This window comes from Salmo trutta, chromosome 25 (genome assembly GCF_901001165.1).
Source record: "Salmo trutta chromosome 25, fSalTru1.1, whole genome shotgun sequence".
Taxonomy (NCBI): Eukaryota; Metazoa; Chordata; class Actinopteri; order Salmoniformes; family Salmonidae; genus Salmo; species Salmo trutta.
In genome coordinates this window covers 28,415,852-28,429,003 of record NC_042981.1, presented here as the reverse complement: position 1 = coordinate 28,429,003, position 13,152 = coordinate 28,415,852, and the positions used below count along the sequence as shown (strand labels likewise).

The following is a 13,152-nucleotide window of genomic DNA, read 5'->3' as shown; positions in this document are numbered from 1 at the left end:
GGCGTGACTTTAAAAAACCATCCACAGGAAGAGAGCTGAGATGTTCGGAAAACATTTAGTGGATCAATATGCCGGGGAGAGCTGAGACTGGCCGGAGTGTGTGCTCAGGGACCCAGCAGAAGCCTTTCCAGTCGGAATACTGTTACATTTCTATTACTCAGACAGCAGGATCGACCTATTCAGCATATTTCTGTCCCCAGCTCAGCTGCGCATGATTTACTGCTGTGTTGGTAGGGGGAGGACAGAACAGGCCAGGGGGCTCAGATCAGTTGTCTGGCTGTGGCTGCAGGCACAGCAGGATGCAGCCAACATCCCTCACCCTGGTCTGGACTGGCATGGACTCACTGCTGCTAGATCAGTCGGGTAGTTTGAGGAGACCACATCCTCTGAGGAGTCCTTTTCTGATTTATCCAGTCTTTACATCATTTTTATTTGAATGGTGGCGTTCCATTGAGAATTCTGAGATTATTTTAATAATGTTGACATAATATAAAGAGAGTGATACAAGACAGACAGACAGACAGACACTTTCACAAGAAAAGGAGATCTCCTTACCTTCCTTGAGCATCCCCACTTTGAGACACTTCATAAAGCGGCAGGCTTGACATGACTTGCGTCTCCGTTTTGTGATCTCGCACTCGTTTGTGGCGGGACAGCTGTATTCTATGTTGCCTGAAGAGAAGAAGAGATGTTGTTAACCTTAGCCTGACCACGCTTTATAAGGCAGTGTATCTTCCTATTGACTCAGAGGCAAAGGAAAAGCAAAAGGTCAAATGTTCTGACCTTTTTTCTCTCCTTTTTGTACATGTAAAAAAAGGGGGCACACATGAAGAATAAACGTAAACATATAAGTATTGATACAATAGACATTTTAGGGCATTGTCATTTACATTTACATTGTACGAGTCACTGTGTAGATTTAAAACCAGTGGAATAGTTACTGTATATCACACAGTATTCTAGAGTCTATAATCAGATTGTGCAGACCAGACATTGGGTATCAGCATTTGTTAATCATCTCCTATGCAACAATCAATTACAGTAGTGTGTCTGAGGTGAGGTGAGCCGGAGGGAGGGAGGGAGGGAGGGAGGGGAGGAGACCTCCAGTACTCATCATGGAACCCTTTACAGACACCACCCTGGCCCCCACGTTAAATTGGCCTCATTAATTCTGAGCGTGTCCCCTCCAGGCCCCTGGAGCAGCCAGCCAGCCATCCAGCCTGCATGCCCCTTCCCTTCTCTGTGTCCCTCTGCCGCCCACTGCCTCAATAACAGGAAAGAGAGTCGGACACACGCCCCCCCGGCCACTTTACATAATACTCTGGCAGCCCCAAACCTGTTGTTACCGCTGTTGCCATTGTTGACTACACAGTGTACAGACAACAGGCCTTATGCATTATTCAAGTCCAGCAATACAGCGTCTGATTCCGGGACAACACAATGAAAAAGGGTTTCATTGCTACACAATAAAAGAGATGTTTCTGCCTGTACTGTAGCATTAGCAATAGAAAGGAAGGGCAGGATATACGATGGCATTCCCTACTTTTTACTGTAGTCAAGGTTTTCAATAAAGGGTTTCAAAATAATAGCTAGCTGCTCAAGGTCCTGAATTAGAATCATTCATTGTCCACCAAGAATGGAACAACAGAGAAGCACATCTTGAGGCACACTGGAGACACAATACTATTTTATCATTGATGTTTTCTTACGTGTGTATTCTTAAATTATGTTTTTTAATATCAACCGCAAAGCCATGTTATCTATTCAGCTGTTATCTATTCAACACTGTGTACAGCTCCTTCTACATTTAGAAAGATGAACCTAAATGACTTCAATATAGACTAACATCCAGTATTATCCTGTCTAACTGCATACAGACACAGTGGTTCAGCAGCTCTCCTGCCTATAGATAAACAGCCATACCCAGACACAGTGGTTCAGCAGCTCTCCTGCCTATAGATAAACAGCCATACCCAGACACAGTGGTTCAGCAGCTCTCCTGCCTATAGATAAACAGCCATACCCAGACACAGTGGTTCAGCAGCTCTCCTGCCTATAGATAAACAGCCATACCCAGACACATTGGGATTCCATCCCGACACAACCAGCTTCTCTCTCTACTCTCACTCTCATTAAGTGTTTTTTTTAAAGAGAGAGAGAGTAAGAGCTGTATAATATTCCAGTAGCGTTCCCCCTCCAACCCTCCAATCCCCTTTAACAACTTATGCAATTATGTTAACATTATTGGACATATCAAGTGGAGGGTCCCAAGATGTATTAAATAATTAGAAATGTCTCCTTTATATCTGGCTTAGAAATCATCATGCCAATTCCTCTCATCTCTTTGGAATTGGGGTAAATAAAGACCTGAGGGAAGGGGAGCGATGAGGTATGATAGTCTCTGTTCCTGTTGTCTCTGTTGTCATAGCACAACCAGACCATAATAATAAGCCCATCTATTTCCCATCTGTTCACAGGAGGCAATCAGAGTAGCCGTCTCTGGTATCTATAGGCTGTTACCCTGCTGTGGTTGCTTCTTTATGATACTGTATCAACTGCAATACTTTGGCACCTTTATACACACCCCTTACGCCTTGAGAACCTTAAGTTCAAATTCACTCATCCAATGCATTGTCCTAGAATCTGGGCTGTAGATTTATCATATTAATTAAACAACATGATATTGAACATTATATAATTGGCAGATGTATATGGTATGCTGCCTGCCTGCCTGCCTGCCAGACAAACACTGCAGAGCTGACCCTGGTCCCTGGCTAACCCACAGGACACTCATGTTGAAGGGGGAGACTTCTCCCTCCGCTACACCCCCTCCCCTCCCCTGCTCTTCCCTCCACACCGGGGGCGGGGTGGAACACCTGCACAAGGCACACCTGAAAGCTAACAAACTGAGACCATGCACAAACAACACACTCATACGCTCTCATTATACACTTCAATTACAGCATGCACAAACAACACACACTCATACGCTCTCATTATACACTTCAATTACAGCATGCACAAACAACACACACTCATACGCTCTCATTATACACTTCAATTACAGCATGCACAAACAACACACACTCATACGCTCTCATTATACACTTCAATTACAGCATGCACAAACAACACACACTCATACGCTCTCATTATACACTTCAATTACAGCATGCACAAACAACACACACTCATACTCTCTCATTATACACTTCAATTACAGCATGCACAAACAACACACACTCATACGCTCTCATTATACACTTCAATTACAGCATGCACAAACAACACAACACTCATACGCTCTCATTATACACTTCAATTACAGCATGCACAAACAACACACACTCATACTCTCTCATTATACACTTCAATTACAGCATGCACAAACAACACACACTCATACTCTCTCATTATACACTTCAATTACAGCATGCACAAACAACACACACTCATACGCTCTCATTATACACTTCAATTACAGCATGCACAAACAACACACACTCATACTCTCTCATTATACACTTCAATTACAGCATGCACAAACAACACACACTCATACGCTCTCATTATACACTTCAATTACAGCATGCACAAACAACACACACTCATACTCTCTCATTATACACTTCAATTACAGCATGCACAAACAACACACACTCATACGCTCTCATTATACACTTCAATTACAGCATGCACAAACAACACACACTCATACTCTCTCATTATACACTTCAATTACAGCATGCACAAACAACACACACTCATACGCTCTCATTATACACTTCAATTACAGCATGCGCAGGCCAACTCACATGCTGCCTCCAAAAATATATATATATAAAAAATAACGGACTGGTTCACCTATAGTGACATTTATAGCTCAAGGGCTGATCCTCGGTGACAAATGTCTATTCATGTCTATTCATGTCTATTCATACAATCAGTCAGTCAAGCATTTGAGGGTTTATATATAACCAGAACGCTGGGTTCATACTTGGTTTCAAAGGTTACCGTATGAAACAAATAACATAAAAAATATTTTCTTCTCTCAATTTATTTTATGGCTTTTCAGGACCTGTGCCAGGGCAGTGAGGGGAAAGTCAGGTCCTGTAAGTAAATTACAGTAAAATGGCAGGTATTTCTCATCAAAATCGAAACTGACTTTTACAGGCTTACTGTCAAGGTCTATTACTTCATATAAAAAAGAGGGCCACTGAGTTCAGTTGGTTTTCAAGCAATTTTACACTTGGGTTCAAAACGAGAGAAAAATAAGGTTCAATAAGAGATTTATGTTTTTGATTGGCGGGGCACGCGAGGTGCGGGACGGGACTATGATTAGGAAGCTATAAGAGCTGGAGTATTTCCGGGATGGATGCTGATCTAGGTTGACGTTAATTTGGGCCTGGGCTTGACTAATGTATCTATCTCCATGTAAGAGTTCAGGGGGCTTTTCATTGGATGAATATGTGACAGAAGATGGATTTGCCATTCCCTCCTGTCTAAAAGGTAGGGGCATCAGGTCTCTTTTACAGCAGTGGAACATAAGGAAGTAGAGAGAAGAGAAATGAAGCTAGGAACCCCAGGTCGAAAAACAGACATTTCCGGAAAATATTCCGTGCAGACAAAGTCAACTGTGTGGTCACTATTGTCACAAATTGTTCTCAGATGAAATGCATTGCATTGTGTGCTAAAGATGTCAAGGGAAAAAAGTCCATTAGCTTTAGTGTTATTGCTTAGAAACAATATGATGAATGAGTGTAAAAGACACGTCTTCTGTGTTGTTCTCATTAGGGGATGTCGTCTCACACCCTCCACCCTGGATAGACAGCCTCATTATTTCTTTAATTAATCAGGTCTCATCTACTGAAACCTCTTCTTCATCCAAGGGCTTTATGTCCCACTGTTTACTGCGCCCTCTTCCTCCTCCAGTCATCCTGTGCGGTTTTTATTATTTCAGAGGCTTTCGGCCCCCTCCTCCTCCCCCTTCCCCAACGTCCCATGGTCCTCCTCCCTGTCCTGTTCTGCCTGGATTGGGACCCCTGTCTGATTATTATGCCATTAAGCCTCTCCTCCTCTGAAAGAGCGCTCGGGTCCCTCTCCAATCTAAAGAAGTCCTCTGTTTTTTTTCTCCCTCCTTTCCCTGAAATTACCCGGCGTGCGACGCGTGCCTGAGTTTCTAATTGGCCCTGCTGTCCCTGGAGACAGCCCCCTCCCTTCCTCCTAATGAAAAGCCTCGGCCTTAATTACACTTTCCAAACGCTGATTGTTATTGACAAAACTCCTGTGGCTCGGACAAACGACGGCAGATTAGCTCCATTACAGGCAGCCCTCCAAGAGGAGAAAGAGAGGGATTTCAAATCGACAATGCAAAGTGAGGGAGGGGGAAAAAAGAGAACTTTCAATTTTTCTTTTCATGTACCTCTCTCTTAATCGTTTGGGCCATTGCTCCACTTAAGACGTCTCTTTCTTCCCAGATTGCTATTTTCTGTTCTATTGTGTGTCGCCGTCATTGTTTTGTAGCGAGGGGACAAAAGCACAGTTATGTTACTTGAGAGAAAATGTTCATCTTTTGTCAATAGACAGGATAGCTGATGGCAGCATGGGTAAACAGCAGGATTTGGCCTAATGCTTTTGTTTGCCTGCGAAGGTACATAGACTGTTTAAAGCTGATAGGATTTGGGATGTCCAAAATCAACACCTAGGCCTACTAGACAGCCTGCACTCCATAACCTGGGAGCAATAACGGCATTTTAAGGGGGGACATTTTTAAGAAGCCAAGGACCTCAAATGAGATGTACAGACTATTATATTTACAGAACATATTTGAGGCATGTACAATGCCAAAAGTTGCTTTATTTTTTATTTAACCAGGCAAGTCAGTTAAGAATAAATTCTTATTTACAATGGCGGCCTCCCGGGGAACAGTGGGTTAACTGCCTTGTTCAGGGGCAGAAGGACAGATTTTTACCTTGTCAGCTCGGGGATTCAATCTAGCAACTAGTTACTGGCCCAACGCTCTAACCACTAGGCTAGCTGCCGCCCGAAGTTATAAATATATAATAAATCAATTTGGCTCCTAAATACAGCGCACTCCAAAAGTATTGGGACAGTGACAATTGTGTTGTTGTTTTGGCTCTGTACTCCAGCACTTTGGATTTGAAATTCTACAATGACTATGATGTTACCCTGCAGACTGACAGCCTTTATTTCAGGGTATTTTAATCCATATCAGGTGAACCATTTAGAAATGACAGCACTTGTTATATATAGTCACCCCATTTTAGGGGAGCAGAAGTATTGGGACAAATTCACTTATGTGTATTAAAGTATTACAAAGTGAAGTATTTGGTTCCATATTCATAGCACGCAATGACTACATCCAGCTTGTGACTCTACACTTTTCTTGGATGCATTTGCTGTTTAGGTTGTGTTTCAGATTATTTTCTGACCAATAGAAATGAATGGCAAATAATTTATTGGGTCATTTTGGAGTCACTTTTATTGTGTTTCTTAACACTTCTACATTAATGTGGATGCTACCATGATTAAGGATAATCCTGAATGAATCATCAATAATGACGAGTGAGAAAGTTAGAGGGATAAATATCATATCATACCCCCCCCCCAAAATAACCCCTTATTTTATTATTATTGTTTGCACTGACTCTCTTGCACAGGCTCGATGTACACTCCCTGGATTCTAACCACACGCTCACACATACTACACTGACAGCAGTGTGTGTGAAGAATGTGAATGGTACTGTATGTGTGTGTATGTGTGTGTGTTAGAGTGTCACTCGGTACCGGTACCCCTTGAATATAGCTTTGTTATTGTTATAGTTCTTTTTATTGTGTTACTATTTTTCCTTTCGTTTATTTACCACATTTTTCTTACTCACTTTTTTGCGTTGTTGGTTAAGGGCTCGTAAGTAAGCATTTCACGGTAAGGTCTACACCTGTTGTATTTCACTGTAAGGTGAAACCTGTTGCACTTCACAGTAAGGTCTACACCTGTTGTATTTGGCGCATATGACACAAAATTTGATTTGATTGGAAAACGCTAGCCTCTCGTTATTGTAAGGGTGAGAGGTTAGTATGATATTTGTGCATCTGTAACTTTCTCACTCATCATAATTCAGGATTCATTCTGGATTATCCATAATCATGGTAGTGTCCACATTAATGTAGAAGTGTTTAGAAACATATTCTATTCTTATTTACTATAAAAGTGTCTCCAAAATGGCAAAATGCATTATTTACTATACATTTCTAATTGGCATAAAATAATATAGTCTCATTATTTTTATTGTGATACTATATCCTTTTTATTTAGCAAATATTTGTCTTACTTTTTTAACTCTGCATTGTTGGGAATGGGTTCGTAAGTAGGCATTTCACTCTAGTCTACACCTGTTGTATTCGGCACATGTGAACAATACAGTTTTATTTTATATTATTTTCATTTGAAACACAACCAAAACAATCAGCTGACTCACAGGCTGGATGTAGTCATTGTGTGGTATGAATATGGGACCAAATACTACACTTTTGACTACTTTAATACATATAAGTGAATTTGTCCCAATACTTTTGTTCCCCTAAAATGGGGGGACTGTGTACAAAAAGTGCTGTAATTTCTAAACGGTACCCTCAAATTAAAGCTGACAGTCTTTAACCTCATAGTCATTATATCAGTTAAAATCCAAAGTGCTGGAGTACAGAGCTAAAACAAACAAACAAATAATCGCTGTCCCATTACTTTTGGAGCTCACTGTATGTTTACCTTAATGCATGACACTAAATATTTAATTTTTGTGACACTAAATATTAAAATATTTATTTTGCCTCCTGTAGTTTTCATTTGAATTTCTCCCATTCTTACGCAGACTGTCTGAGTTTAGGCAGGGACAGCTGTGCATGTTGAGCAGTGATTTTCCCTGGCTCAATAATATCTCCCTCCGTACCATAGGTCCCACTGATTAATGTAGGACAGAGCACACAGAGAGACACACAGTGGGGGGCCTGTCGTTGCCTCTCTAATGGGAACCTGTGATACATCATACCATGCAGATCTGCACTCACGCCCTATTCCACAGGCACTCACACACACACCCATGCAGCACACACACACACACAAACACACACACACACACACACACACACACACACACACACACACACACACACACACACACCCATGCAGCACACACACACACACACACACACACACACACACACAAACACAGGAAGGAAATATCAAGCACCTGCTCATGATAACCCCTGATGAGGATGTCACGACCACTGCCCCCTACCTATCCAGCAGATGATGTCATCGCGAGCGACGGGCTAGTGGCCTATCCTGTGTGTGGCTGTCCACTGTGGATGCAGCCCCTGTGGACATGTGTTGTCTCATACTGTGCTGCACTGCATGTGATTCCCCTCACTATTAATGAAGGTGCCCTGGGTGTCCTAGCAATGCAGGCCATTGGCAGCATAACTGTAGGCACCAGCCTTTCAAACATACCTTTTCCCAGGGAGATAAAGGGAGATGATTTAGGTCAACAGCTACATTATAAGATGGTAGTTCAGGGCAGTAGGTGATTGTGTTCAGACCACAGAGAGATACAGTACATCTTCTAGTGTGTGTTTTATGCTGGAGGAGGAGGAGAGGTTAAATACTGTACTGAGTGTGTTTGTGTGTCTGTGGGGAACGTCAGGGAAATACCTTGTATTGTCCTTTTAAAGAAGGCTTTGCAGGCCTCACATGAGGCCACGCCGTAGTGATACCCAGAGGCTATATCTCCACAGACCAGGCACAGCCTCTTGGGGATGGAGTTCAACATGTATTCGCACTTAATGGGCGAGTCCTCCATGATGTTGCTAGAGCAGTCGTCGTAGCGCTTGCGGCAGGCACCGGGGCCCAGCCCGCCGGGCGTGAACATGGGCGGAGAGTCCAGGCCGTTGGAGTGGCTGTTCATGGCGCTGACATAGCCGCCGCTGGCGTCCGAGTTGCCGCTGGGGCTGTGGTGGCTGACCGTGTCGATGACTGAGGAGGGGCTGGACGGCTCTGTCTTGATGTAGGACCCGCAGCTGGAGGGCAGGTGCCGGTCATCGGCAGCCATTCTATTCAGCAGCCTGGAGAAGGGGGAAAGGAGAGGGGAGGGTAATTTGCACGGTTTGTCTGACTACAGACATGAACAGCTTCAGATCGACTGGTGCTTCCCACAAAACAAAAATCTATACACATTGTCTAACAATACAATGACAGCTACAGAGAGAAAACGCATCTTTGCACAGTTTGACTGAGGAAAAACTCTGTAGGCTACTGTTCACACAGAGCAAGTCCCTTCACACTCCAAAGAGGACTTACTACATATCAGCTGTTCTCTTTTATTCTGATCCCCCCCCCCATTTATGTTATCCTAACCATCACCATTAACCAGCCAACCAGGTGGGAGGATCCTAAGCGCCTCATTAACCCCACACTCCACCAGCCGTGAGAGAGAGAACACACAGGTGCAATAAACACGCTCAACACTGACCACACTCCTTCTGCTTTCACACAGAAACACAAACACAGCCGACACAGGATGGCACCATGCCTGGGACCCATATTTAAGACTGGGTTTAAAGAAAGCCAGAGCACAGAGAACTGATCTGGAGCGGTCTCCTTGAGTCAGCAGTCAGGCAAAAATAAGCATGATGGCAAAAGGATATTGACTTTGTTCACTGTCTGGTTGATAACAGAATTTCGGAGTACATCTCATCTGATGTTGTGCCTGCCTTGAGTGAAATAAAGTGCAGCCTCTGGCTGTGTTGATACGACGCAACTTCAAAACCCCAAAACAGCTCATTGTCCATACGATTTGATTTACGTCTCCTTCCACCACATGTAAAGTGGACTGGGAGAACAGATAAAACAGCACTGCTCTCTTCTAATATGGACTTTTCCTGGGTAAACAGAGTGAACTGAGGAGATGGAGTGCTGTAAGAGAGGGATAACCTCTAAGTATTCTAAAGGTGGTGTGGACACAATGACGTCAGGGTCGTGGCGGGGTCACACCCACACACCTCTGCACTAAGCACCACTGACAAGGTGAAAGGTCGTCTGCACTCGCCCACATTCATGAAATTGAGCCTTGCGTGACTTATGCAAATGCAAACACTGGGGTTCCTGGTTGAGTGGCAGCTAGTCAGCCCAGGTTCTGCCTTAACACGTTAGTTATATTAGTATATTGCCAACTAATGGTAACGTTTCCATAGTTTCCATGTCAGTTTCCAATCGGCAGCGCAGAGAAAGGGTAGACACTCTCTACCAGTATGCCTAAACGTCTCTATCAAGATTTATCCATGGCCGGATGTCTCAGGCTGCTACAGAGCGCAGAGAGGGAGAGGGAAAGGCCTTTCCATATCCCCATCGGCCAGCCGGAGAAGGGCCAGCCGGAGAAGGGCCAGCAGGGATAGCTGTCTCTCTCTCTGGCTGATTTAATTGTAAGGGTGGGTGATGGTAGGGTTCAGGCCCAGGGGTCAGTGGGTCAACCTTATTTTCTCACCCTGGCTTCCTGGGTCCGTGGAGATGGGGGTCAGTGTGTCAAATTAAATCTCATTCCTGGGTTTTCCCATGTATATTCATTGGAACTCCAGGTGCCCACCACCTCTGAAAATTCACAAAAAGGTTAACTGCTAAAATAAATATAAAAAAATGCCCCCTGTTAAAACTGTTGACCTTGTGGAATAAGCCCTTTGTCTGAACACTCCTGGAACTTTTTTCAATATAGAACGTACACAATATAAAACCCATAACCACCTTTTATACTAGGGATCATGGCACTCAATTTACAGTATTTCTCACAGTAACTATAAAAACAAGTTGGACAATACCTATAAAAAAACATTGAAAAGGTAAAAGTAAAGCCAAGGAAGTTTGACGGTTTTTTTTCTCTCTGTGTTTTAAGAAATATTTAGTATTTCAAATAGATGACTCTATGTACTCTTAAAAGTAAGAGCAAAATAAGAAAATAGCAAGATAATAAAATAAAAAGCTCCATCTCCTTGATGCTTTTTTAACATACATGTAATGTCTTGGTTTAAATAACTCATGCGGGTTCCATCCACATAAATGAATGAAAGGAGTCTCTATTCATCCGCTTTATGTTCTCTACTTCTGACAGCTCTGTGCACCTGTGTGATAGGACACCTGCACTCGGCTTATTAAAGGCTCTATATTAAAAAGGCAGCACGCCGTTAGATGGCTCTATTTAGCTTTTATTCACAAATTCAGAGTAAGCTTAACCCCAGTTCAAAGGTCACCTCCAGGGTGACACTTAGCATAATTGCATAAGTGTCTAAACTGTTTCCCCTCCAGCTCTATGTGGTCATATATAATACATGTTCTGGCTACAATTCCCTTAACTCATTCCGCAATGACACATTATGCTACTGCTCTGCTTATGTTTTTAACAAGGCTGGTTATATTGATTAATGACATTGAATGAATACTAACCATTTTAACCTAGTGTACATTAATCAAATATTTTCTTAAATTTACAGTAACCATTTGAACCTAGTGTACATAAATAAAATATTTTCTTAAATTTACAGAAATATTATTATTCTCAAATGGGACAGGTTCAAATAAAATCTATAAACACTATTAATAATATGGCAAATAAAATATGAACATAAATAATTTGACAGCAGGAATTGTGTTAATAAAAATACAACATATGGACCAGGTGCTAATTAGGATGTATCCCAGACAGGACATAAAATGAAGAGGTCCACTGAACTGATCAAGACCCAGGTATGTTGTGAAATCCATAGTTGTCTTCCTCTCAAGTACAGGAAGTGTCCTTCACGTTCTGCTGCTCAGCTGCATACTGGAGGATTGCACGTCAAAGATATCTCTCTCTCTCTCTCGCCCTTTTCTTCCTCCTTTCTTTCTCTTTGTACCAATCAAAATGCATGCTGAGTGGTGGGTTATGGGCCCACAAAAGCACACTGCGCAGTTTGGTTTTAATCTGATTCCAGCTGGTCCTCCTAACAGCATTTCAGATCAGTAATATCATTCCACTGCTGCTGCCGTGACCAGGATTAGCTGCCCTAATGATCTCCTCTCCAGCTCCTCTATTGCTCTCTGCTCCGCTTCTTCAGGAGGAGAGGGAACTGAGCAGCACCCGTCCTCATGTCTCAGCCCTTCCCTTCTCTGCCTGGGCCTCCGGCAGCATTCTGAACACGGCCTGAACATTCTGAACACTGTCACAGGAACACGACAGAGCCTGGAGAAACTAATTGGGCCAATTTGTAGGTATTCCTACTGTGAGCTCTATGCTGACTTCTGTAGCGTGCTAATGTCTGTACTGAACTTAAGTGTTAAACACATACACGGACAGACACTCAGATGTTCTGTCTCTCTTACTCACATTAGCATTCCCTGTTTCTATGAGCACATTACACAACTCGAGTGCTTATATTAAAAGCTCAACTCAAAATGGGAGAAAATGTAAAATGTGTACTCAAACGATTCATCCTGCGACTGAGTTTTATAGCATGATGAGATTATTTAGAATGTTCTTTTCACTCTCTGAGCTGTGGGATGCCAAAAACCTGCTTTGATAGTGTTAGCTAACCTCATCCCAGCCCCCAACCCCTCACCCTAAGCAGATGGGGGGGGCGATATCAGATGCCCCAGTAGGGGCAGATCTGCCTGGAGGCCCCTGGGCGATGTCCCTGATAAGCTACTGGCCCCAGAGTCAGCGCAGGAGGAGGAACTCAATTAGCTCCTGACAGACCGTCTCAGCCTCCAGCCACCACCAGAGCCCACTGGCAGCTGCCATGGTGACCTCTCCTCCAGTGGCCACCGCCACCTCTTACCACTCAGCCGACCGCACGGCTGCATGGAGGACGACTCATTTAGGGAGATGGGAGCGAGAGCTGACTGACTGAAACCAGATCACAGGCTGACTGGCTACAATCACTGGAATACACACGTGTCTCCAAACATCATCTTTAGGACGGGACGTTTCTGGAGGGTTTCTGTATTCACATGGGGCCATGGAAATGAAATGGGATAGGGGGTCAGGGCTTGGGGGGGTGTATGGGGAACCATGTGAAATATGGAGAATGCCTTTCTATATAACTGGGTCCAGG

General features: G+C 43.3%; 1 protein-coding gene across 5 annotated transcripts in view; it reads right to left on the bottom strand.

Annotated features, from left to right (window-relative positions):
- The window catches only part of esrrb (estrogen-related receptor beta), a 68,358-nt gene that overhangs the window by 36,024 nt on the left and 19,182 nt on the right, over positions 1-13,152 (bottom strand). For all 5 annotated transcript variants that reach the window (XM_029713534.1, XM_029713535.1, XM_029713532.1 and 2 more), the window contains 2 exons: positions 8,729-9,138; positions 556-672 (listed from right to left, as the gene is read on the bottom strand). In XM_029713534.1, coding sequence (XP_029569394.1) covers positions 556-672; positions 8,729-9,125 — 514 coding nt within the window. In that variant the 5' untranslated portion in view covers positions 9,126-9,138. The remainder of the gene's footprint in view (positions 1-555; positions 673-8,728; positions 9,139-13,152) is intronic.